Below are 26470 nucleotides of genomic sequence, written 5' to 3'. Positions count from 1 at the left end.
AAAAAATGGTAGCAACAAAACAACAGTAACCCACAAGCAAAACTAAACTAAGTACAAACCAAAAAAATAAAACAAACAAACCAGTACAACACGAGGCCTCGGGCAGCAAAAGCAGCTAACACAACTGGAAGACTAGGGCAAAGCAGGATGACAACAGACGAACCAACAAAGAGCGAGGGGAGAAAAAAACACAGGCTTAAATACACAGGGAGTAATTAACTGGTGAGACACAGGTGTACACAGAAAAAGAGCGGGAAAACAGACAAAGGGAAGCAGGGCTTGAAATTAACGATGTCCTGGGGACCATAAAAATTCCTACTGGGACACAAATATATTTTGTCTGGGACAATTCCGGGACAGTGAAAAAAAATGTCAAAGTAAACTTCGAAATGGGTGTGGAGCTGAACTGTGGGCCACGCCCCTCCAGCCTGGATACACCAGGTCGAGTGCCTCTCGCAGCTGAATGCAGCAGGCTGAGTGCACCAGGTGAGGGTGGTTGGTTAATTAGCTGGGTTTGGAGTCACACACACACTCACAATCACTACAGAGCAGCAGTGGGAGCACGCAGCATGAGAGGTGACTGAGATTTGGACCAGATTACCAAGATTTGTTTGTGCAGAGCTGGGCTTTCGGGGGAGATGCAGCCGGTGAGCTTGTTGCACTGCTGGTGGTGAGCACTTGGGTGATATGGTTGGGATCACGTTAAATGAATGAAATTAAAATATTTTATGGTTAAATGCAGTTTAAAGTATCACATATTTGGATTTATCCTGGAGAGCTGATTTATTGCAAAGTTAAAATCTTAGAATCATAAGGTTAAATCAAATGTTTGAAGGTGATAGCTGTATACGGTTTAACTTATTTATTTGGGATTAATTATTTGCTGCTTATTTACAGGGTTTATTTCTGGTTATATAAAGAATTTGTATGTTTATCTTGTTTCATTTTCTTAACATGGTGTTTGTTTGTGTTTAAAGGTTTTTCACCTGACCACTATTCACAATTGCAACCAACTTCCATAAATAAAAAGAAAGAAGTAAAAAGAGCAAAGGTGTGATGAGTGGAATCCTGTGAAATCCTCCCGAGATTAGCTACCTTTCAAGTGGGGAGTTCTGCACCAATACCTTTCAACAGTGAGGGCACTTGACAGTGAAAAACCGGCTGCATCTGGAGAAGAGAAACCAGAACAGCGACCGGCCAGGCCTAGAAGAAGCCTGATGAGATACTGAACGTCACCTTACTCCATTCTGCTGTAAAAGAAGATGGCTGACTCAAAGTCACTGGAGCAGCTTAAAGCCAACAGAACGACGGCGAAGCGTCAATTCTCCCGGCTGGCCAACAATGTTGTGAGGATGCATGCAATATTGCCTGAAGAGGAGCTCAGAGACAGTTTCAAAAAGCTTACAATTGAGGCCAACAAAGTCATGGAGGCAAATGAGGATGTGGAGGCCCAGTGTATTGCAGAAGCAGAGTCGGATGCAGGTGCTGAAGGAGGTCCTGCGTTGAGTGAGCAGCAAAAGGCCGATATTGAAAAAACTGCAAGTGAGTGTGAAACGAAACTGAAGGAGGTGAAGGACCTCATCCAAAAGACACTCTGGGCCAACTTTGGAGAAGAGGAACTGACTATGGCAGTAAAGGCAGCAGAGGAGAAAGTAGAGTGTGTGGCGTCCTTCGAGCTCAGTGGAAACAAGGAGGCCTTCAACTTCATGTTCGACTACCTGGAGAGACTGGTCAAAAAGGCAAAAGAGCTGCATAAGCAGTGGAAGTGTTGGGCCCCTCCTGCTGAGCAGAAAGACTTCCAGTGGCGCATGCGTCAGCTTGAGCAGGCTATTCCCAAGTTAATGTCAAGAAAAGCAGATTTTATTCAAGCAAAAGCTGAAGAAGATGCTGGAAAGGTTGTGACTGCAGCTCTTAACAGCTACCCAACATCAGTCATAAGACTGAAGCCAACCTCCCTCCCTAAATTCACTGGCATCAAGCGTGACTTTCACCGCTGGAGAAGAGACTGGGAGGCCCTCCAGATGCAAGGGGAACCAACTGGGTCAAAAGAAGTCAAAAAGTTCCAGCTACTTGACAGTTTGGATGAGAGAATAATGAGAGATCTTCGCTTGACAACTTATAACACGGCAGAAGACATCTTCCGTGTGCTGCAGAATCGGTTTGGAAGCCAAACTGCAATCGCCATTGAGATAGTCGAGGAACTGCAGAGGCTTCCAGCTGTCAAAAGCCACCAGCCAAAGAAAATTGTTGAGCTCATCCAAGCTGTTGAGAAAGCTCTTGAAGACCTGAGGGACCTTGGTGACACTGGTGCTTTAAAGAACCCTCTAGTGACTAAGTCAATTGAAAGCAAACTTCCTGATGCATTGAAGAAAGAGTGGCTTCTCCATGCAGCTGAGAGGAGCAGTGCTGATCCAGACAGGCGCTTTGACAGTCTGCTAGCTTTCCTCAAGAGTCAAGAAAGCATCTATGAACAGCTGGACCAGTTGAGGGATGAAGACCCACCAAAGAGAGAAATCCGGTCTGAGCAAAGGCAAGCCAGAACCAGGGCATCAAACCAGTCAAGTAGCCATCCTTCAGAGTGTGTCGTCTGTGGTGACATCAAGCATAAGAGAAAGCTCTACTTCTGCAAAAAGTTCCGCACGCTCAGACTCACAGAAAAGAAGGATGCAGTAAGAAAACTGGGAGCCTGTGGGAAATGCCTGGAGATCCATGATCATGAGGGTCACTGCAAAACAACATTCCTGTGCAGAAATCCTGAATGCGGAGGCAAGCGAGCCATAGAACACCACTACTACCTTTGTCCCACTGCTGAAGCATCCAGAGGCAGCGCAACCCAGAGGAAAAGCAGCATGGTGGGAGGTGGCAACAAAACTACGCCAAATTACACTGAGGCCCAAGAAGAATTCTTCAGCAAGCTATCGCCTGAGTTAGCCCAACAATGCCGAGATGCATTCAGCAACACAGTGTCCAGAACCTCCCATTCTGCAAAGAGTAACTCAAGTCTTCTGGCGGGAGGCGGCTTGGTGGAATGGCCTGTCATCATGATGCTACTGGAGGTTACGGCCAATGCTGGACAAAGAATTGGCACCCTGATTGACCTAGCTTCAGACACCAATTACATCACCCACAAGGCAGCTGGTCGACTCAATCTCAGAAGCGAAGACATCACACTCGTGGTTCATGGTGTAGGAGGCATGAAAGTCTTTGTCCAAACGAAGCGTTACCTCCTAAAAATCCGTGTTAGCACCTCACGAGGCACATTCAGATCCCACCAGCTGATTTGCTATGGCCTGGATAGCATTGCAGATGTTCATAGGCATGTGACAGCCGAGAAACTGCAAAAGTTCTTCCCAGACATTCCACTCGGTGAGCTGGTAAGGCCAAGAGAGATCCAGCTCCTCGTAAGTCACAAGGAAGGTCAGCTGGCTCCCCAGAAAATCCGCACAGTGGGGGACCTTGTGCTGTGGGATGGACCACTGGGAAAGACAGTTGCTGGCGCCCATCCTGAGTTGTTTGAAGAGGTCACAGTATCAGCCCATACGTCTAGAACGCATTTTGCAAGGTCGATGAGAACTGCTGCTGTGAAATATGAAGAACGTACCTGTGTGGTCCCTATTCATCCTCCACAAAATCAACAAGCCCCAAAAGCCATCCAAGGTCAGCATTCCAGTTCAGCAGCTACTGCCTCCAACTTCCTCGAGTGGTGGAAATGGGACAGCATTGGTGCCGGCTGTGTCCCAAAATGTGGAGGCTGCCGCTGTGGAAACTGCCAGCCAGGCGGCAAAGAAATGACTCTTGCTGAAGAAAGAGAGCTGGAGGTGGTGAGGAGCGGCCTTACATATGCAACTGCTGATAACCACAGTGAGAGGCCACACTGGCATGCCAGATACCCTTGGGTGGAGGATCCAGCCGCATTGCCAAGCAACAGGAAGGCAGTTGAGGCCACCTTCCTGAGGACAGAGAGACAGCTGGCCAAGGAACCAGAATGGAAGGCTGCCTACGCTGCTCAAGTTCACGATATGGTTAACCGCCGGGCTGCAATGAAGTTGTCTGAAGATGCCCTGCGTTCGTGGACCGGACCAGTGTGGTACATCAGCCATCTCATCGCACCCAATCCACACTCGGTCACGACTCCGGTAAGACTTGTCTGGAACAGTAGCCAGAAGTTCAGAGGCTTGAGTCTTAATGATCTCCTGTTGAAAGGCCCAGATGTCCTTAACCCAATCCGTGCTGTGCTTCTCAAGTTCCGGAGGGGAGTCTTTGCTGCTTTGGGAGACATCAAAAAAATGTACAATTCAGTCTGGCTCGAAGACCAAGAAGTACATTTGCATAGGTTTCTGTGGCGTGACTCCGAAGAAGAAGAGCTGGGCGAATATGCAGTAACAAGAGTCAACATTGGAGACAAACCAGCAGGTTGTATTGCTCAACTAGCCATGAGAGAGACGGCTAATCTCCCCCAGTTTAGCCATCTTGTGGAGGAGCGCCGAGTGCTACAAGAAGACAGCTATGTCGATGACCTCTTGACCTCTCATGACAACCTGGACGAGCTTAAAATCATCACAGCAAATGTGGAGGAAATCCTGAAAGCAGGGGGTTTCGAGTTGAAGCCATGGGTTTTCTCTGGCCAAAGGAGGGAAGAGCCTGCTGGAAAACAACAACAGGAGGCAACTGCAAAGACTGTGGTCCTGCCGAACCAGCTTAAAGATGAAGACAACAAAGCTCTTGGCCTTGGCTACACCTTGGAGGATGACAAGCTTCACGTCATGGTTGGGATAAACTTCTCAAAAAGAAAGAGAAAGATGAGACTTGGCCAAGATCTTGTTTTGGAGCAAGTGAGAGTCCAGACGCCAGACCCACTGACACGACGGGAGTTGCTCAGTCAAGTTTCTGGGCTGTATGACCCCATCGGTCTGACAACGCCTGCAAAGCAGAAAGGGGCCATCTTGGTTCGAAGAGCATTCCAGGAAGCCAAACCTAAAGGTAGCACCACCAAAGACACATGGGACCTTGCGCTGTCAGACAAGCTCAGAGAAGATGCCATCAGCCTCTTTGAGGAATTCGTTCAGCTGAACAAGGTCAAGTTTCCTAGAGCCCTGACCCCTGTGGACGTCTCTGCTAAACCTGATGCGATCACCTTCTCTGATGGCAGTGAGCATGCCTATGGAGCCGTCTTATACCTGCAGTGGGCCTGTGACCATGGTTCAACAGTGAGATTGGTGGAGTCTAAAGCAAAGTTGACGCCTCTAGACCACAAGGGGGAAGCAGTGAAAGCTGAGCTGTGTGGAGCAGTCTTCGCCGCCCGCTTAAAGAAGTACTTTGAGAAACATGGCTGCATCCAAGTCAAGCAGTGGTACCACTTTGTCGATAGTCAAACGGTGCTTGGTGCAATCCAGCGTGAGAGCTATGGCTTCCAGACTTTCTTCGCCAACAGAATTGGAGAGATCCAAAGCAGCACACGACTTGAAGATTGGTGGTGGATCCCTGGACCCCTGAACATTGCCGACATCATCACTCGAGGGGCTAGTCCGAAAGACTTGGGTGAAGATTCAGTATGGCAGCAGGGGCCAAAGTTCCTGAGTCTACCGGCTGATGAGTGGCCAATCAAGTCTGCAAAGGATGTGTCGGCAACTGCCCGAGAGAGCATCAGTAAGATGCAGAAGAAATCCTTTGTTGCTGCACTTACAAGAGCTCAGGAAGAGAAAGAGCCGCCTGATCAAGAGCATCGAAGGCCACCTGCCGGCGCAGCTATCCGAAACCTGGTGAAGGAAGGACGGTTCAGTGATTTGACTCACCTGGTCAAAACGGTTGCGTGGGTCTGGAGGTCAGCAAAGAGGTTTGCAGCACAAAATAGTACCTTGAGAACTCCAAAGTGGGAGGCAGTTTCATCAAGCGGAGTCATCACTGCAACAGAACGTCAAGATGCCCTAAGAGACCTTTTCCTTGCTGCACAAGAGGGCGTGACTTTTCCCACCACCACTACAGACCGGCTGGTAGTCTATAAAGAACCAGAAACCGGACTGCTGATTTGCGGTGGGAGGATCCAGGCCTTTAATGAAGACAAAGCTGGTGTTCCCCTCTTACCTTACAGTGCTTGGATCTCAACGCTTTTGGTTCGTGAGGCTCACAGCAAGGGTCATGAGGGAGTGGCTGCGACTCTGCTGAAGGTGAGAAAGAAAGCATGGATCATCAAAGGAAGAAGGATTGCTCAAAAAGTTATTGACAAGTGTGTGATCTGTAAGAAAGCCAGAGCCAGGAAATGTCAACAAGTGATGGGAAATCTGCCTCAGGAGAGAACTAGACCTGCAGCCCCCTTCGAGTTCACAGCTGTGGACCTGTTTGGACCTTATCAAGCCAAAGACGATGTGAGGAAGAGGGTCACAATGAAGGTTTGGGGAGTCGTATTCTGCTGCATGGCCAGTAGAGCGATCCACACAGAGTTGGCCAATACCATGTCGACTGAAAGTTTCCTGATGGCTTATCAGAGATTCACAGCATTTCGAGGGCATCCTAAGAAGATTTGGTCTGACCCGGGGACCAATTTTGTCGGTGCCAAACCTGTTCTGGAAGAGTTGTACAAGTTTTTAAATGGGCTGGACAGGTCTGCTGTGGAAGAGGCTGCAGCTCAAAATGGGACCGACTGGCAGTGGAAAATCCAACCAGCTGATTCACCACATCGTAATGGTGCTGCTGAAGCAGCTGTTCGCATTGTGAAGAAGGCATTCCAGAGTTTGGGGAGAGAGTCGTGCCTCAGCTACAGTGAGCTTCAGACAACCCTCCAGCTCGCTGCTAATCTTGCTAATGAACGTCCTATCAACGCCAGGGTGCAGAGCCTTGAAGACACCGTGCAGTACATCACACCAAATGTGCTTCTGCTGGGACGAGCATCTTCAAGTGGTGACTGGAAGACGTTTGACTTCACGAGCTATCCCTATAAGAGACTCCAAGAAATGCAACACCAGGTAAACAAGTTCTGGAGATCATGGAGCCAGCTTGCTGGTCCCAATCTGTTTGTAAGAAGTAAGTGGCACACTGCACAAAGGAATGTTGCTGTTGGAGACATCATTTGGCTGTGTGATCAGAATGCCATGAGGGGACAATTCAAGCTTGGAAGAGTTGTCAGTGTCAACCCGGACCCCCGTGGCATCGTGCGGGATGTGAATGTCAGGATTGTTCCAAGCTTCTGTATCCCTGAGGTGAGACCAGCAACATCAGTACCCAAGCATCCTGTCTCCAGCATCCAGAGGGACTTTCGGTCCACAATACTTCACCGGGACGTCCGGCGACTGGTTGTTCTGCTGCCAATTGAGGAGCAGGCAGGGGACCCAGGAGGGAAACTCTGACCACAAGTGCACCAGGGTCTGCGATCGTTCCAGCGGTTTCCCTGGAAAGATCGAGTGGGAGGTGTGGAGCTGAACTGTGGGCCACGCCCCTCCAGCCTGGATACACCAGGTCGAGTGCCTCTCGCAGCTGAATGCAGCAGGCTGAGTGCACCAGGTGAGGGTGGTTGGTTAATTAGCTGGGTTTGGAGTCACACACACACTCACAATCACTACAGAGCAGCAGTGGGAGCACGCAGCATGAGAGGTGACTGAGATTTGGACCAGATTACCAAGATTTGTTTGTGCAGAGCTGGGCTTTCGGGGGAGATGCAGCCGGTGAGCTTGTTGCACTGCTGGTGGTGAGCACTTGGGTGATATGGTTGGGATCACGTTAAATGAATGAAATTAAAATATTTTATGGTTAAATGCAGTTTAAAGTATCACATATTTGGATTTATCCTGGAGAGCTGATTTATTGCAAAGTTAAAATCTTAGAATCATAAGGTTAAATCAAATGTTTGAAGGTGATAGCTGTATACGGTTTAACTTATTTATTTGGGATTAATTATTTGCTGCTTATTTACAGGGTTTATTTCTGGTTATATAAAGAATTTGTATGTTTATCTTGTTTCATTTTCTTAACATGGTGTTTGTTTGTGTTTAAAGGTTTTTCACCTGACCACTATTCACAATTGCAACCAACTTCCATAAATAAAAAGAAAGAAGTAAAAAGAGCAAAGGTGTGATGAGTGGAATCCTGTGAAATCCTCCCGAGATTAGCTACCTTTCAAGTGGGGAGTTCTGCACCAATACCTTTCAAAAGTGAGGGCACTTGACAATGGGTGTTATTTGCACAGTCATTAAATGTGAGTATCTAGACATTACTTTGTCGTTTGAATAATTTAATAAAAACATGTGAACGGCGAAACTATAGAAGGCTTACGTTTTCGCGGCACCTCACGATAGGGCAGTTAGCCTGTTTGTGCAAATGCATTCTACATCATTCACTCTGCTGCTGGCTGCTGCTTGACTCGCGCCAATGCAACATTCATAGAGCCAGAGCGATAGACCATCATTAACGTTAAAAAAAGAAGTAAGAAATGCTGAGGTGGTTGAATAAACAGCCCCCTGATGCAAGCCCCAATACTGCCAACTCCCGAAACGAAGACATCCCAACTCCTGGTCATGATTCATCATCTTCCCCTGTGGTAAGTTAGTTGTCTTAACTATTAATGTTAGCTAGTGCTCAGCGATAGCTATCGCTAGCAACTGAATTGTGCCTTACAATGCATACAAACGTCCTAAAATGCAGCCTCATGTTCTTTTGATGGACTGACTGGAGAGGATCACTCTCTAGCAAAATGCTCAATTCCCTCCTCCGTATATCTTTGCATGGCCCTGAGGTTGAGGACTATAATGCAGAGCAGGCAGTTGAGAAGTGGTGGCAAAGTGGCCAGAGAACACGCCAACCCATGTTCAATGACTCTGTCTGAGACAAGAACTCATAGGTTACAGGGAGCAGCTGAACAATGTTTTGTGTTTTGGGGTCTTGAGGTGTATGTGTGAGAGAGTGACACATCAAGACAGAGAGAGGAGTGTTGTGTAGGAGGGGCAGGAGTAAACAGAGTAAATGTGAAGGGGGAGATCTGGTGGGGTGGGTGAATGAGTGAGAGCAAGATGATTGACATTCATAAATGATAACAGAAGATAAAATGATATTCCTGTAGTACTACTGACTTGTGATGTTAACTTGTAATTACAACTGAAAACAGATACATTTATTAAACTGTATTATGGAACTTCTGTTTTTTGATTATCATTCATACCACTTTTATTGCCAGATAGAGGATTTCAATCATAAAACACAGAGACCATACAGCCATACCATATTGAATTGAAAAATAAAACTTTAATGTTGACATAATGATAAATTAGTCTGGATATTGAGAAACAACAGAAACATGTCTCAACAACAACAACTCTCTTCCCTTCTCCTCTAGGAGAGGCAACAGATCAGATTAATAATATATGAATATATTCATATGTTTAATAAAAGAATAAGTATTTTAAACTTATATGGTGGACCAGAGGCCATGGTGTTATGATTAAGTGACAAAAAGGGATCAAATTATATGTATTCTGCATAATTGGCGGGGGTGACGACAAGAATTTAAATTTGAGACACTGTTGGTTATATCCGGGACAATACAGAGTAGAATTCGGGACAGTTGTGGGACACTGAGGAAACTTGACACATGAGGATATAACTACAAAATAAAACAGGAAATAATCAAACCAAAAATCCAAGACATGACATCAGACAAATGTGGAGGGGATCTTTACGGTGCATGAAGACATGTATAGCAATAATTTAACCACTTGACATGAGCCAAAAATTGGTTTAACATCCAGTGAGAATTACGTAGAAAACATTATTCCCTGAGATGCAGCAGAATTTGTTTTGTGACACAATACTTAAAAGATATCCTTTATGTGTGGAGATCAGATAAAATGTACCTGCTAATGTGACTTTATGAGTCACCCCTCGTGATTGCTCACTATGGCTTTGGGGAAACATTTACAGCCTTCTTAGCGAGGTGTTTGAAGCACCATTAGCCATTTGTAGCAAATAATGAATTTTCCCCTACAAACTTAACTGTCCTTTAATGAATCGATACTGTATGACATATTTTACAACCTCGCTGTGTAGATAAAGACTGACATACAGACATTGGTTGGTGGAGATTGTGTCAGGCTTGTTTTGACACAATACTGCACACATACCAACATTATTGTCTAACCATCCTTCAGAAAACCTTGAGGCACCTGTGAATTATTTGAGCTATAGCGCAAGACAAGAAATGTAAAATAGGTAACTGACACCCTTGGGGAAAAAAACCCAAAACAAAACAAGGATATCAGGATGAAGCCATCATCAGTTGTGGAATCAGTTTTTTCTTTAGAAATTGTAAAACATGTTCAGCCTGGAGATCATTTCCACTGAGAACTGATTAACAGTTGAGGCAGTTGCTCATTACATGACACAGAATTGGGAATGAATATAAAGGCAGAGAAAACCTGAACAGAGTGTATTGGGTTCAAACTGAGCTTTTGGGGATGTTGAATATAAAATTTGCAACAAAACACAAGCAAGCAGAGGTGGAGGAGAGAGGACACTGGGGCAGTAAGGTGGAGTTTCTCCTGGCTGTGGCGGGAAATGTCGTCGGCCTGGGCAATGTGTGGAGGTTCCCCTACCTCTGCTACAAAAATGGAGGGGGTAAGTAAACCAGATGCTCTCTACTCTCTACCCAAAATCTGTGCTGCAGGTATGCATTGTTGTATTCTTTGCAAATGCAGGTGCGTTCCTGGTGCCGTATCTGGTATTTGTGGTGACCTGTGGCATACCCCTGTTCCTACTGGAGACTACTGTAGGTCAGTTCACCCAGGAGGGCGGCATAACCTGCTGGAGGAAGCTATGCCCGCTTGCAGAAGGTAGAACTTTGTTGCAATGTTTAATTATGGTGATCACAGTAAGAAGCAGTGTGTGAGGCAGTAACACATTATCATTAACACAAACTTGAACTAGTGATGAAAGACAAATCATCTCAACTTCAGAGCTATGTCATGGCGGTCAGTACGAGGACAAAACTAACAACATGTCCTCTTAATATTTAAGCCACGGGAAATATTTCAGTTGCGTTACTGAGCACGAGGCTGCATCGATTTGTGTGTGTAACAGGGCAACGGTAAATCCGTGGCATACTCTTTAAAAACACTGTCTGTGCCTGATTACATTTTTATTCCAAACATATAAAGATAACATGAATGTTTCTTTACAACAATGAAACTCTTCCACAAAAGAAATGTTTGAAGACTGAATTTATGAAAGGTGATTGTTGAGCTCATGAGAGGATTAGCTACAAATATTTCAATTTGGGTAGAACCAAGTAACATTTCAAGTATGGTTTCCCAAAAAAAGTTGCTTGTTTATGTCATTTCTAATATAGTTATCATACTAGAAATTACAAAAAATTGAATTGTTTATTTTTCACTTTAAATCTATTTGTATTAGTCAGTCCCTCTGAGTGAGTAAGCTGTTTTAGATTTGACAGTCATGTTCCTGTGGCCCTGATCAAAAAGGGGTTTGTATATTGGATAAATGGAGGAATTTTCATTCTGCTTGTCTAATAACCTAGATTACCGTGTGGCCTCGCAGGTGTTGGCTATGGTGGAGTGTTAATCCTCCTCTACAGCTGTATGACCTACATCATCATTCTGTCCTGGGCTCTGCTCTACCTGGTGTTCTCCTTCAGCCCCCAGCTCCCCTGGGCCACCTGCAACAACTACTGGAACACAGGTTCAATGGACGCTGTCACGTGTATTTTGGTTGTCAACCAGAAGCCAAGATATCCTTTTATTCCCTAATATGGCTCAAATTTCAGAAACACTGGATCCTTCATTCCCCATAATATAACTGGAAAGATCTTTCGCTGCATGCATGTTCTGCTTGGTTGACACATGAATGCACTTTTTCATTATACCCTCCGTACATAATGGCAAAACATCCACTGACAAAGTGCTTCAAATGAAATGACATAAATGATCATTATTATCTTTTTTTCTTCACTCTCCTTTCAGATGACTGTGTAGACTTTTCAACACCAAATACAACCGCTCAATGGACCAATCAGACTCTCACAACCTCTGCTGCAACAGAATTCTGGGAGTATGTTCCTTTAGATTAACAAACTAAGCCTCTAGGTTCCTTTAAATGTGCCATAATTAGTCCAAATCAGTCACTATTTAAGAGTCACTATTTGGTCCATAATTTTTCCTTCTAGACGACGAGTGCTGGCTATCTCAGGGGGGATCGAGGAGATAGGCAGCATCAGGTGGGAGGTGGTGTTGTGCGTAATTGCTATGTGGATCGCCTGCTACTTTTGTATCTGGAAAGGGGTCAAGTCTACTGGAAAGGTATTTATATGAGCTATAAATCTGTGGTAAATGTGTACGCAGTGCATTTTTTAATGCCCAGATGGTTGTCTTTTTTATCCAGGTGGTGTATTTCACTGCTACCTTCCCTTATGTGATGCTGCTCATTCTTTTGATCCGTGGACTCACTCTTCCTGGAGCTCTACAAGGAGTGGTGTTTTATCTTCTGCCTGAACCCTCACGACTCACAGACCCTCAGGTAGGAGCTTCAGGATTTGATCCTAACAGTATAGATTTTAGGTGGACAAATGACAAATGTACTCACTGTTGCTTTGTTGGAACAGGTTTGGATGGAGGCTGGGGCTCAGATCTTCTTCTCGTACAGTGTGGGTGTGGGCTCTTTAATTGTGCTAGGCAGCTACAACCCCCGCAACAACAACTGCTATAAGTAAGTTTTTGTCAAAATGACTGACATCATTAAAATCTCTGTTTAGCTGTTTGGCCAAAGTAACCATTTACTCGCAACGCTAGCAGAGACTGGAAAAGTAGTCTACGCTACTGAAGAGCAGCATTATCATGGATCCATCTGCTCTTCTCTCCACCCTACTTTGCCTCTGATTGGTTGTCTTCATTGGTTGGGTTGGGTTGGGTTGGTTAGGTTTAGGCATGAGGAGTGAGATGTTTTGGTGTTATGATGAGCTATGATGATAAAAGACAATGAGTACTAGCCAATAAGAGGCAGTGTAGGACGAGTTTTAGCAAGAAAAGCGGCGGGATCCATAATAACGCTGAAGGGTAATTCTGTTTCGTTAACTTCGCCTACCCACTCTGCTGGATCAACCACTGCTGGGTGATAGACAATGCCTCACTAACTGTGCACCACTTGGGATTTTTCCTGGCAGATCTTTTTTTCCTATGATGGCAGCAGAAGGTCAAAGTTTTTCATTGATTCATAGCGAAGAAACATTATTGGCGACTAAGGTTAAGGTTAACTACTAGGTTAAGGTTAGGAGTGGTTGTTGAAAGTTTTGCTATGAAGGATCAACCACACGCTATGAACTCATAGGATGTGCACTGTGTTTTTTATGTTTTGTAGAGACTGTCTGTGGCTGTGTTTACTGAACAGTGGCACCAGCGTGGTAGCAGGGTTCGCAGTCTTCTCCGTGCTGGGATTCATGTCTCATGAGCAGGGTATTCCCATTGCAGAAGTGGCTGAGTCAGGTGGGTAGTCAGGTCAGAAAGATGCAACTATCTTGTCTTCCTGCATCAAATGTTACAGAGCAGCACAACACTCTGGTGCCTTGTCGCAACATGCTGTAGCCCTGCAGAGGAGGCCTCCAGTGTGAGGTTAATGATTGAAGTGGGCAAAGAAGAGAGCGGTTATGTTCAGGCCAAAATAATTAGGTAATTAAAGTTGTTGTTAGGGTGTGTTTTGGGGGGGCATTTGATGTGATCAAAAGAATTCTTTTGACAAGAATGGATTAATATTGTGAATTTGAGAAAAAAAGTATAGTATAGAAATCTACAGAAAATATTCTGTAAGTCGACATCGTAGCTGATGATATCAACATATAATAAGAATCTAAAATACAACAAATTGTTGAGTTTAACCAGTGGTTCCCAACATTTTGACTTGTGTCTGGTTGGGCTTTTTGTCACATTTCAGACATTCATCAGTTCATGGCAGTAGTTTAACTATCAAAGAGAGTTTTTTAAATATAAGGTATAGGCTCAAAGAGGTCTTAATCTTAATATTTCACACACAAAGGCATCAAATATAATGGAGAGGGTAAAAAAATGAGTACAGACTTGCACCAGAACTTCTCAGCACTTCTTCCATCATAGTTAAAATCTTTGCTGCCATCTTGAGGACAACCAGAGACAGGACAAGCGTTGTAACAGTTACTCAGCCCCGAGCTGTGTGTACATGGTATCATATAGTAGATAGATTTCTGTATACACACATTAATTTTCACTTATGTCCTCATGGTCAGGCCCTAACTGTGTTTATGTGTCTTCAATCTGTACCCAAATATTTTCGGTGCAAACAAAATCAGACCCCTTTTTGTCACAAGCTGGGTTTTTATCTTCCTCACCAAAAGAAACCATGAATAAAAACAACACTTGCATTGTTGTTGCATCACTGTGATGTTGTTTCCAGGTCCCGGCTTGGCCTTCATTGCTTACCCTCAGGCTGTAGCCATGATGCCTCTGCCCCAACTGTGGTCCGTCTGTTTCTTTGTCATGCTCATTCTCTTGGGTCTGGATACACAAGTAAGATGTAATCCTCTTTTTTTTTTACCAGAGGATCATGTTTACATTTGCAAATGCACTTACTCCCTCTCCCTTCCCTGTACAGTTTGTTGCCATGGAGGTGGTAATGACATCCATCATAGATATGTTCCCCATGGCAATGCGCAGGGCAGGCCGTCGGGAACGTTTGCTCCTCCTCTTCTGCCTCGTGTGCTTCTTCTCTCAGCTCGCCATGCTCACTGAGGTCAGCGTGTAGTGTAACACGATCATCTATTATGTATTAATCCATTATGGCAGTGTATTGTTGCCAAAATACAACAATTTTTATATCAGGATTTTGTCTTATCATAATAACAAGATGCTTTCAAGCTTTTAATTAGGGATGCACAAAATTATCAGCATTTTATCGGTATCAAACGATAAAGGCTCTAAAAATGAAATGATAGGCTGATAACACAACGCTCAAATCACGTGCGTGTGATGCAAACCATTGAGTAGTTTTATTATTTTGCATCCCTACTCATGACATTTTACTTACATTATACTTGATGTTGGTTGATATATGAAGTTGACATTCAAGATAAAATGAATGAATAAATCCATGTCTCTGCTATTGTCTCCAGGGAGGCATGTATGTGTTCCAGTTGTTTGACTACTACGCCTGTAACGGAGCCTGCATCCTTTTTATGTGTGTGTTTGAAACCCTGGCACTGGGATGGCTATTTGGTAGGTGAGCTTTGTTTTAAAGGGGACCTAATAGTACCCCTAATAGCCATTTTCCTCTGACATCACTCTCAGGGTGGGAAGCTCAAATCTTGCACGCTGTGTGCCAAGTTGCAAGCTGTATAAACAGAGGGGACTACCTACTTAACATTACTGTTTGATAGTGTTAAGGTGTAAATTAGTTTTAAAACATCAACATTTACCTTGGACACATTTATTTAAGCCTAGAAGTGAAACACACTGGATGTAATCAATCAGTAATGTGAGCTAGGAAGTGGCTGGATGCTAACGTTAGCTAATGGGTTATCAAATATGTCGTTTTACCTCAAAATACAGCCAAATTTCCCTCCAGATTTTTATTGTTCGGTACCTTTTCAGTTTCAACTCAACCGGTAAGTGGTGAAATGATAATAATTCGTCAGATTCTTTACACTTAAATGACCTGCAACCTGCAACACATTATCCCAGCACCCAGAGAAAAATGGCCACCACGTGAATATGGTCTATGACTAGTTAAGTGAAAGTTAAGTTCCCCTTTAAATGAGTCATTTGCAAACATCTAGTCTGATCTGTTTATTATATACAATGTTAATCCAACCTCATCTCCTATGAAGGGGCAGAGCGGTTGCTTGGCATCATAAAGGACATGACAGGTGTGCGTGCCAACCCGTTCTTTAAAATCTGCTGGCTTTTCCTCACTCCTCTGGTCTCACTGGTGAGTCGGGCCCTCAGTGTTACATACAGTATAAGAATATGTCCTTATGTTAGGTATAATCCTGGTACCAAAATGTCCAGCCATTAAATCTCTTTCTCTTGTTTTCTCAGACCACTTTTATATGTTCTTTAGTTTGGTACCAGCCTCTGACCTTTAATCGCTGGTACGTGTACCCAGCCTGGGCGTACACGTTGGGCTGGGTAATAGCCGTCTCCTCCATCCTCCTTGTGCCGGGATGGGCACTGTTTAAATTGGGAACTGGGACTGGGAATCTAAGTCAGGTGGGTTAAATGGATTGTCATAAATAATTCAGGAAATGACACGGTATTTAGTGTAAAAGGAATTAATTTTCTAAAATTTGAATAAAATGTGACAGGGTCTTACTGGGCCATTTTAACATCATGCAAAATAATGCATTAATCCAACTGACTGTGGACAGAGTCGTTCAATCAGCTGTAATCTAGAAGCTTCAAAATGAAAATCAAAGTCATGTGTTTGACGACACCTTTTTCTTAAAATCTGAGTGCAAAACATTAGTTATTAAACAGATTTGAGTATGTCAATAAAAAGCAAAAGGGCACTTATTTTTTCACTTACCTGTAGTGTATTTATCCATCTGGATCATCGAGATTTAGAAAGAGATGCACGTGTCCTCTGCTGTGGTGAGGTTGGCGGGTGTAGCTTGGTTAAAAGAAATCAGCTCCACAGTAGCTCTACATGAAACTTGTTACAACCAGATCTGTGGATCATCTGTGAGTCAACTGTGAGAGTCCAATTCTTCATCTCATAGGTGCAGTATTGAGTACAAACTACATGCTCTTTAGTTTGTGGGGGGATCTGATCAAACATCCAGTATTGCTGATACAGATTTTTCCATTGAAACAATGTGATAGATGTCTCGTATTTTGTTTCACCTACTGAATATTTCTCTCAATTTCTTAGCGTTTCCATCATCTGTGCCAACCTGACCTTCCCTGCAAACTGCAAAAGGGAGAAACTGAGCCGCAGCACATCTGTTTGGACGATCAGCAACAACAGCAGTTCATATGAACCGTAAATTGATCCTGAACTCTGTCAGCTGCTTTAATGTGTCCAACGACTAGGATCTTGAACTGAGCTGGCTGGTTACTCGTGATGTAGCTTTCTCTGCTTTTTACGTCTACAATTTAAATGTCAAAGACTTTGCTTTACTAATTTTAGTTATATGACGGTGATCATGAATACTTGACTTGTAAAGTGTTCTATCACTACAAGTGTTGTGGTTATCGAAGAAGCTTCCTATTTTAATTACCCCATGCTGAGGTAACACACTTTCAATGTTTTAAAGAGACAACCGTGATAATCTAACCAACTCTAATCTAACAAAAAAGTGCAATGTAAAACGTACACTCAAACATAAATGATTCAACAATAAATGATTGTTATCTGTGCTGAATGTTGTTGAGATTTAAAGAGACCCCAGAAATACACTGGAGGAGATTTATCTGATGAAAAACACTCCTTACTTCTTCAACTGGCTCCATGACAACAATGCTATCATATTTAACTTGTTGTAAAAGTGAATTCTCTCTGTCACCATGGCACTCAATGGATAAACTGGGAAGGATACTGGATTTCAAGAGCAGGAAGACGATCAGGTGTACATGTGTATCTTGCATGTGCATCACAGCCCTGTTGACCCTTATCAGTTTCCATGGAAGCAGCTGGATTAGCTCAAGCTGATGCAAACGGAGTGTAGAAACTAGAATTACTGCCTCGTAGTTTTATGCCTTCGCCAATCAGTCAAGTAGCAGTTAACATCCATGATACACAGAGTGTAGTGAAAACTTGGAAGGAATTTGAAAAAATGTATCACTATATAGATTTGTATGATTCCAGTGTGAGTGCCATCTTTTACAGAGGAGTACAGAGGACTGATAGTGAGCCTCGTCAGTCAAATTTCATTGTGTGTTCACATGTTCGACCAATAAAGCTGCTTCTCATACAACACACAGTTGTAGCCGCGACAGTAGACAATGCTTCAAATATGGATGTTGTTGCAAAGACGCTACAAAGTGTAAAACGTGGATTCTTCACTCACATCTTCAATTTAAAGGAGGACATCCAAGATTAGTGTTAGTGTTATCAGTATCCGACAAATGTTAAACATCACCTCCCCTCTGTTCCTCAGTTATACTGTTCGAAAATTGCCAGAAAAATGTTTTTGCAGAATATTATGATGTCACAGTGAATCAGACATTTGACCTTCTGAATATAAAATGTAATCACTTCATAATTTTATTCAATTAGATGTTAGAAATCTTGAGTTTGGGCCTTTAATGCGTTCTGACCACCAAATTCTAATCAGTCCAAGAGGACGACGTTGGCAAATCTGATGAAATTCCAGCGAGATATCACACTCACAAGAATAATAAGAAGGGACAGATGGGCAGCCTGAAAACATAATGTCTCGGACCATAGCTGTCAAAGATGTAGAGGCATATACATTAATTACAAATTGAAACACCAAAAGGGTCTCTTCTTAATGCATCTCTTTATTTAAATACCTGAAAATTATGACAAAGATACCGTATAAACCACTTTAAATTTCAGAAACATGTGCATGGCTGGCACAAGCACAAAGAAATTGAAGAAAAAAAATAATCAAACACATACCACATGCATATAACCACTTAGCCAACATACTTTCATACTTAAACGCTGTCAAACTCTCCCATTCTCACAATGCCAACTGCTCTCTATCCATGACATCATCAACCCATCTAAAAACAGATGAACACATAACAACAACAATTAAAAGTTTGGTGCAAAAAAAAAGAAATATCATCAGAGTTAAAGCAGACAACGAAGCTGCTGCATGAGAGGGAATATGATAACTGATTATCTTGGAGATTCATACAGTCTGTACTTGCTAAATGAGTGTGATAACGTGAGAGAAAGTTGTGCCCTGGAAATGCAAAAAATACCAAGTGAAAAAGAGTTTTTAAGGCTTCGTTGAAAAGTATTTGGATAGAAGTCCTTGCAGCAGTCCAGTGTAGTGCACTTTGTGATGTTACAGAGAAACTGACATTGGGCGAACAGCTGAGCCTCGGGTTTTCTGGGAGCCGTGAGTTTCAGCTGCATTGATTTGAAGGCCGCAGTCTTGTTTATCGGCGTGTTTGGACTGCTGGGGTCCCTCTTGGGTAAAGCAGGTCAGAAGAGACCATTTTGTCAACATTTACCTACCAGGAGATGGATCATCTTTTCCCTGAATTAAGCTGGTCTGACATGACAGTGAAACGACCAACTCAACGGATTAAAACATACCATAGTTATCATCATTGCACGAAGCACCACCTGTGTGAGCCAGTTTCCTTTGCCTCCAGAGGAATGCATTATATTTTCACATAATCCTTTAAGTGGCTCACATGCACAAGCTCTTCTACTCATCTGTGTGGCCTTTAAAAGTCTGCAGTGGCAATGTGAAATAAAGATGGTGCCTCTGGATTGAATTGCACTTGAGTGCATTAATTAAGGATCAACTTTCAGATTCCAAATGGGGCTTTTTCATTGGCACTTTTGGTCGCACCCAGTCAAACCATGCCGCGCTGATTTCAGTTTCTATTACCAGTTTAACTGCGAAAGTTGATCCGAGCCATGCCTAGGATGGACCATCTCCAGAGTGAGGCCAAAGCACGTCCATCCAGCCTCCGAGTGCGTTGCAGTGATGTCTCACGACAGCAGCGACCTCACAATGACCCCTCTTGAATATTCAATATATGTCTGTGCAGGAGACCAGACAGAAAGTTGTTTTAAACGTCTTGTGTGCTCAGCTCTCTGTACTTTTGTAGCTTCTAACCAACTCTCTGTGGTTTGAAGTTTAGTTTCTTTCCCGCTTCCCTGTTGGGACTTTCAGACATCTGCTGTGTTTTACTCTTTCATCAAGCTTGCTTTCATCTGTATAGGAGCTGATTTAAGTTGCTGCTGGTAAAAGCCCAACATTTCCTGATTTTGCTTCATAATAAATAACTAAAAAACAGGCTTTGACACTGAATTAGCAAAGCTCTTTTGTCAGCTATTCTTTGATAATAATGTATAATGGATCAGCTGATATATTACCCCTATAAAACTAGGTTCAAATGACCAGGGATAAACCATTAAATTGACACATGATATCCAAATTAACTACTAGTCTTCCACTGGCCAGCCCTGAGTATTCTCTCCTCCTTTAAAGGCACTGCAGATTGTGTTAACCAGTAGAACTATCAGGAGGCATACAGGTGACTTTCTCTGAAGATTTAAAACCGGCCTCGAGCTCCCCACCTTGTCCTGAGTGAGACTCCTGTGGCACAGGACAGGTCTGGTTTGGTTCTGGGAAGGTAGAGACAAAGTGAGACGGCGGCACCTCTGAGCTCTCACCAGCTAGTGGGCCTTTGGTGTCACCTGTGGAAATACTCAGTGGTTCTCTGGCAGGATCTTGTATTTGTACATTTTGCAGGATTTCAAGGTTGGGGTAGCTGCCAGACTCTGCCATGGATCGGTGTACATGCTCCCAGGCTGTGAGACCGTTAAGGCTGCCGGTGGGGTTGCTGGCAGCCTGACACAGTAGCTCCGTGTGCTGGCGCAGCTGGGCAATGTCTCGCTCTGTGGTGTTACTCTGGCGCAGCAGCTCCTTTGTGCGCAGTGTAATGTCCAGCAGACCTGATTGCCTGAGGATTTCTACTGTGTTGAAGAAACGGCGATGGCGAGCGCTGCTGCTGCTGCCGTGTCTGTGAGGCCCTCTGGTTGAGACAGAGGAGGAGCCAGATGTGGAGCCCTGGCTCGAGGAGACAGTCGTGGAACTAGAGGGGGACTGACTATCTCTGGTTGAAGATGAATGTGGCAGCCCAGAGGTTAGGACTGCTAATTTGGGTTGCTTATTAAGGTGCTGCTCAGGCAGATTCACAAGTGAGTCATCATTCTTATGCTCCGTGCACACCCTCTTGCTCAGATTCTGGGTTTCATTGTTGCATGAAGATTTATCAGGCGGCTTCTTGCTGGGGTGTGGTGCAATGCGGGGGTAGGAGTTGAGAATTGGTAGGTAAGTGCCATTTATTTTCTTCCCTGTGATGCTGGACTTCCGAGACGAGGGCTTGTGGAGCTGGAGGGTGGACAGCAACAAGTTGGGTTGTTGTAAAAGGATCATGTGTGCAGCACCAGAACTGCCGGTCTCCCCGGTTCTATTCCTCTGGGGCAGCTGACCTGTTTTCTGGATCATGTCCGGCTGTAGGAGATAAAGATAAGACAAGGGTGCAAAGGGCAGCATACAACTAATGGGTATGAGTAAATTTAGTCGATTATAAAGCAATCAAATGGGAGGACTGGGTAGGGGTTTCACAGAATAATCGACTATCAAAGCCACTAGTTAATGCTGTGATTTGTTGTAGACTAATTGTATCTGAAGTTTTAACATGGTGCAGTAATAACTGACATCATAATGCATCATAGTAGTCTATACAGAGCTTTTGAGATGGCCTTCTCACAACAGGGTGGCCATAACTTTGGTTATGAAACAGTAGCTCAAGCTCAGACAAGCTTGACAGATTGCAGCTCATTTGTAAACGGTGGCTTGAATCCAATTATCCACCCTTTGGACTTGCAGACTGAGCTCTCACGGACTCTTCCGCCATATTTACCGTGACATGTTGACTGTTATCACGCAACGTCTGTGTGAGCTGATACAGGCCTAAAGACTACAGCGATTAAATGCATTTTGATAACATCGTCAACGTCTACATATATCTATATTATGATGTGGTTGAATTTTATAAAAGCAAACGTTTCATAAAAGCAAAAATGACAGTGTTCTACAAATAGGAATGTCATGTCCATATTGCAATGAATTCTTGTTAATTAAATCAGTAAAGTCTGGTGAAGTCTGCATCTCAAGCGGAGTCTACAAGTTTACAGAAAGTCCGCATGAGGGTCCGTGTGGACTGGATGAATTGTGGGTTTGGACAGCCCTCAGCAATTGCAGACTTCCCATGAATGTGCCATGAAAGTCTGCCAGTCTACATGAGTGGTTGAGCCTGGACATGTGGATGCAGCCCACCTCTCAGAGCCAATCTAGAACACTATTTCGCCTTCCTCCAGGTTGGTCCCGCCTACCTAGTTTACCCTTCATTGGTTGTATTTGAGACATTTTGTAGACAAGTGATCACTGTTATTGAGTGAATAATATGATCAATCTTTTACAATCAACTGATTTTTTTGAGGGAGATATTCAATTCACTCTTACTCTTAACTTTATTTGGTGGATGCATGATGGAAAGTCTTTCTGATTGTTTTTGTAAAATGACACATTTCTGCAAACATTTTGGCTTTAATGTTTAATTAAAGACTGACTCATCACGTAATTCAAATACATGTAAAATAGATGGCACCCAGAACTAGTATTGACATTCGTTAGTCTTTGATACTTTTTAACATTGTTTTTTTATACATCATCCATTCTATGCTTCAGCTCTCTACTTGGCTCAGCCACAGGACTAGTGTCTATTCCTGTCTTACCTGCTTGAGCACCATGTTGTTCATGATGTAAATGGGTGAAAGTTGATGGCCTGCTGGCATTCGGGTAGGATTCACAGGATTCCCTTGCCCAATTTCTTGGTTTTGACTTGACTGTGAGGTTTCTGCATACTCGCTGCCACTGGACTGACTTTTGTTGCTCCGCTGGTCCTCCACATCTGTCTGCTGCCAGTCTGAGGCGTCTGCAGAGACGTTAGAACGGAGCAAACTGACAAATGCTGACGGATACAGAGTAAAGCCACGCTAAGGGACTGATGGACTTTTGTGACATAAGCTGGCATTAATATTGTTGCCCTTTTTCATACCATCTTACCATCAAATTGTCATTCTCTAGTTATTTTTTTGCTACATTTACTCACCAGAGTAGCCAGAGTCTTTTTCTGAACTGCAGCGGGAGCCCCGTCCACTGGAGCTGTCTGCGTCCTTGTTATTACGGATTGCCATCAGAGTCGTACTGTTGCTCTTATCTTTAGCATTCTTGCTGGATGGAGCACAAACACTGTGCTTGTTTGAGCAAGGCTGTTCCTTCGGCATACTGGACCCTAATTAGAGAATACGTGATATTTTGAATGTCTCTGAACACCAGGAATCATCAGCATTAGAACAAACAATGCTTCAGTCTCATGAAACACCTGCCCAGGTTGCACAATGCTATTACTCATTGCATGCTGGGAGAGGATCTAGCCTCTAATGATTGGTATAGATATTTATACTTATACTTGTAAAAAGTAAGTAAACAGCACTCTACTGACTCTGTGTACTCAGAGGCATTGCGTATATTTAAAATGTGCCAAAACTCTTTCCCACTGTTGGAGCCAATGGAATGCAAAGTTCACCTGCTGTTTTGAGCCAACAGAGATATCGAGCCTTCTGCAACGTGAAGCCGAATAAAATGTTGTAATTGGTGCTAGCAGGCAGACACATGGCACACAGAGTCAACTAGTGTTCTTACAAGATTGCTACAGCTCGTCCAAGTCAAGTTAAACATTTATTTATTTATTTTTTCTCTTACACCCAACTATATGACAACAATCAATCTTAAAGGCATAGTAGCCAAAATGGTCCTCCACATGTGTCAATTTGTGTCTGATATAAATAATATGGTTTTAAAGGCACAGTATGTAATGTCTGCAGCTAGGGGTTTCTCCGTCAAAACCAAACAAAACAAAAGGAGTTTTCTGCATGTTGTGTGGGGAGGGTTGGGCGCAGCAGGGTGGCATAAGCACCGCAGCTGCTGGACCTTCTGGAGGAATAAACACCCAGCTTCACATCAGATTCTACTCTGATCTGGAGCCGTTTACAGACCGGAGGAGAGCTCAGGGATTACTTTTGAACTTTTGGGATTAAAAACTGGATTTATCTTCACTCCTGCTTATCAACCTGACAGCAGGCACAATCCGTATTGTTGCTGACTGGAGTGATGTAATAATATGTACTTCACTGTAAAGTAATGTACATTACTACACAAACGGCATTACAGAGAGGAGAGGGGAAAAGAAGAGAGAACCAGAGTCTAGTGAGTGCTGAATTTAGTGAGAGGTTAGCCTGAATTCGAAGACACACACACACACACACACACACACACACACACACACACACACACTTAATGTGTGCTGTTGCTTGCAATCTTACAGGTAATGTACAGTAATCTGGCTGTTTGGGGCAAATAATAACCAGCGCAAGTAAATCAAATAAACATATGATATACTATCATATAAAATAAGTTTTATTTGTGTTAAGTTTAGTTGTGTTCACTGGCTTATCTATCCCCAAAGTAACGATGGGCGACCTGAGGAAATGTACGCAACCATGACTAAACAAACAATAACAGGCATTTACTCTTTGATCAATACAAGGACATCAATCCTTAGTTAATACTGCCACTTACAGAAAACTTTTAATACAATGTCAAACAATCAGTGGACTTAATTGCTTTCGAGAAGAACTGGTTGCCATTAATGTATCTGATGGTCAAAGTACAAATCCAAAAACAGAAGAGCACGTAGGCACATGTGAGACAGGGGGAAATGATCAACCAGATCAGCCATAACTGACTCTTAAAGTCGACCCTGACAGACATTTGATACTGTGCTCTCTGTTATGACTTCTTTGTCTCCAACAGGAGTAGGAAATCTCTACACGGACGCGAGAATAAACTGCGACAACATCTACACTGCAGCAGTAACTTTCCGTTCCTATTGAGAGGGTGTATATAAAACTTTTTAGCTCATTTGTGTACGCTCAGCACGCGATTTTTACATTTTTCGAAGGGGACGGTGGTTCCGTGAAGGCATCACACCTCGCTCTCAGCTGTAACAGCGGCACCCATCCTGCCCTCCCTCCTTCCTTCCCCCTCTGTTATGTAACTCAACTTTCAGTCCAGCCCTCTGTTACATACACACTTCCTCTCACTGGCCGTGAACGTACACGAAAAAAAACACACAAAATAAGTGGTCGACGTTTTAAACGACATTATGGGTTGTCAACATAAGTCACACGAGACGAACTTTAAAAAAAAAAAACGCGAGCTCTAATAGAAAGTATAGAGGTTTAGCATTATCACGTCCTTCACAAAGTCAACATACTGAACGTGTTATTTGATCTTTCTACAGTGGGGGGGGGGGGGGGGGGGGGGGGGGGGGGGGGGAACAAAAAACAAAAACTTACCTCCAAATGCAAGACAGCCAATCACTTCCAATAATTGTCGTTTACCCCCTTATGCTCAATTTTAATGCGCCGAGCAACGCTTACATTAAGCAACAGTGCCATGTTTAAATTGTCTGTGGGAGTTGCGGTACAAAATTATCCATTTTCTTCTTTGTCAAACACTCCGTGTGTGATAAGACACCGTGCGGCGAAAACGGCTCGAGATTCGGCGACGTCTGTCAAACTACCCGGAATTGGAAGACCACATCCGATTGGTTTCAAAATAAAATACATGATTAATGACAAAAATGAGGTTTTGAGATTAACAGCGGCGAGTCCGATAACATCCACTTCAACTCCGAGCCATGCTCTTGCTTTTAAATCCCCTCAGTGAGGGTTTAAGTTGACGTTTATCCGAAAGTGGCCACTGTTGGGCTTTTATTTTGAAATCCAGGGGGCTTATTCTAACCAGCTTGACTCCGCCGTCTGATGCAGCGATGAAATGTTTGAAAACCCATAATCGTTGTTTAAACGTCATGTCATTCGACCCTGTATGCAGGAACAGCACGCACGCGGTCGTGGCCGTGGCCGAACCTTTGACACAGTTCAGCACCGGGGTGATTCTTCTGTGCGTCACCTCAGCTGAACCCACTCAGCCGCCTGTCAGCCAACTATCAGACACAATGCAGCGAGCTCTGTCCGCGAGCTAAACGCCCATTGGTCTATGACATAACTACGGCAACCAATCAGAAATTCGTGTACGTGAGGCAGGCAGTAACTCTAGGGAAATAAAGTGTGCAAAGAACAACAGAAAACAAGTGTCATTAAGATTGTATGCATATGTTAAACGTTACATTTGGGATTTACAGACAAAAAAATATACAAGTAATGCGCTGAGAGAGCGTTTCAGCCAAAGATCAAGGCTTAGTCACGTTGTTTGGTTTTATCCCACACAGCAGCTGACCATTGACCACAGATATGCACCAGTGTAGCCAATGAGCCACTGCTGCTCCCTGGAATAAAAGCCTGTATTACTCACAACTCTTCTGCGCCTGGTTAAGAGTTCACTTCATGAATTAGCTGCAGCACAAATATGTTTTACAATATGCATTGTGTGCCAAATGTCCATTAGTTTTTGTTTTTTTTACATTTACTGTATGGAATTAAAGTTGCCCAGAATGACTCGAGAGTCAGACCGCTGTGTCAGCGTGCTTGCACATGTGAGCAGGAGTGGATAATAATGCAGCCATACAGTCAGAAGGTGGCTCTGCTGTCATGTAGACCTGTAGTCACAGAAACTGCATGTTTGTGCAGAATAAATCGCTGAAACTCAAAA

At 43.6% G+C, this 26470-nt stretch overlaps 2 protein-coding genes across 2 annotated transcripts; one reads left to right on the top strand and one right to left on the bottom strand.

The window, feature by feature from the left end:
• The first annotated feature begins 11561 nt into the window (after nucleotides 1-11561).
• On the top strand, nucleotides 11562-16992 carry LOC141020179 (sodium- and chloride-dependent GABA transporter 2-like). Its single transcript, XM_073495250.1, has 12 exons — nucleotides 11562-11676; nucleotides 11958-12045; nucleotides 12161-12293; nucleotides 12376-12510; nucleotides 12596-12699; nucleotides 13348-13472; nucleotides 14413-14525; nucleotides 14611-14748; nucleotides 15128-15230; nucleotides 15842-15942; nucleotides 16053-16223; nucleotides 16885-16992. Exons 1-12 carry the CDS (start codon nucleotides 11577-11579, stop codon nucleotides 16990-16992), a joined length of 1419 nt encoding a protein of 472 aa, XP_073351351.1. The 5' UTR covers nucleotides 11562-11576.
• A 1466-nt stretch (nucleotides 16993-18458) lies between these two features.
• On the bottom strand, nucleotides 18459-25819 carry LOC141009671 (CLOCK-interacting pacemaker). Its single transcript, XM_073482367.1, has 4 exons — nucleotides 25156-25819; nucleotides 22848-23030; nucleotides 22471-22670; nucleotides 18459-21184 (listed from the first exon to the last, which is right to left on the bottom strand). The coding sequence occupies exons 2-4, from the start codon at nucleotides 23020-23022 to the stop codon at nucleotides 20171-20173; spliced, it is 1389 nt and encodes a 462-aa protein (XP_073338468.1). The 5' UTR covers nucleotides 23023-23030; nucleotides 25156-25819; the 3' UTR covers nucleotides 18459-20170.
• Nucleotides 25820-26470: the final 651 nt, after the last annotated feature.

Source organism: Pagrus major, chromosome 2 (genome assembly GCF_040436345.1).
Source record: "Pagrus major chromosome 2, Pma_NU_1.0".
In the NCBI taxonomy this organism is placed as follows: domain Eukaryota; kingdom Metazoa; phylum Chordata; class Actinopteri; order Spariformes; family Sparidae; genus Pagrus; species Pagrus major.
Note: the sequence above shows the minus strand (reverse complement) of the source record. Positions and strands in the feature narration are given on the sequence as shown.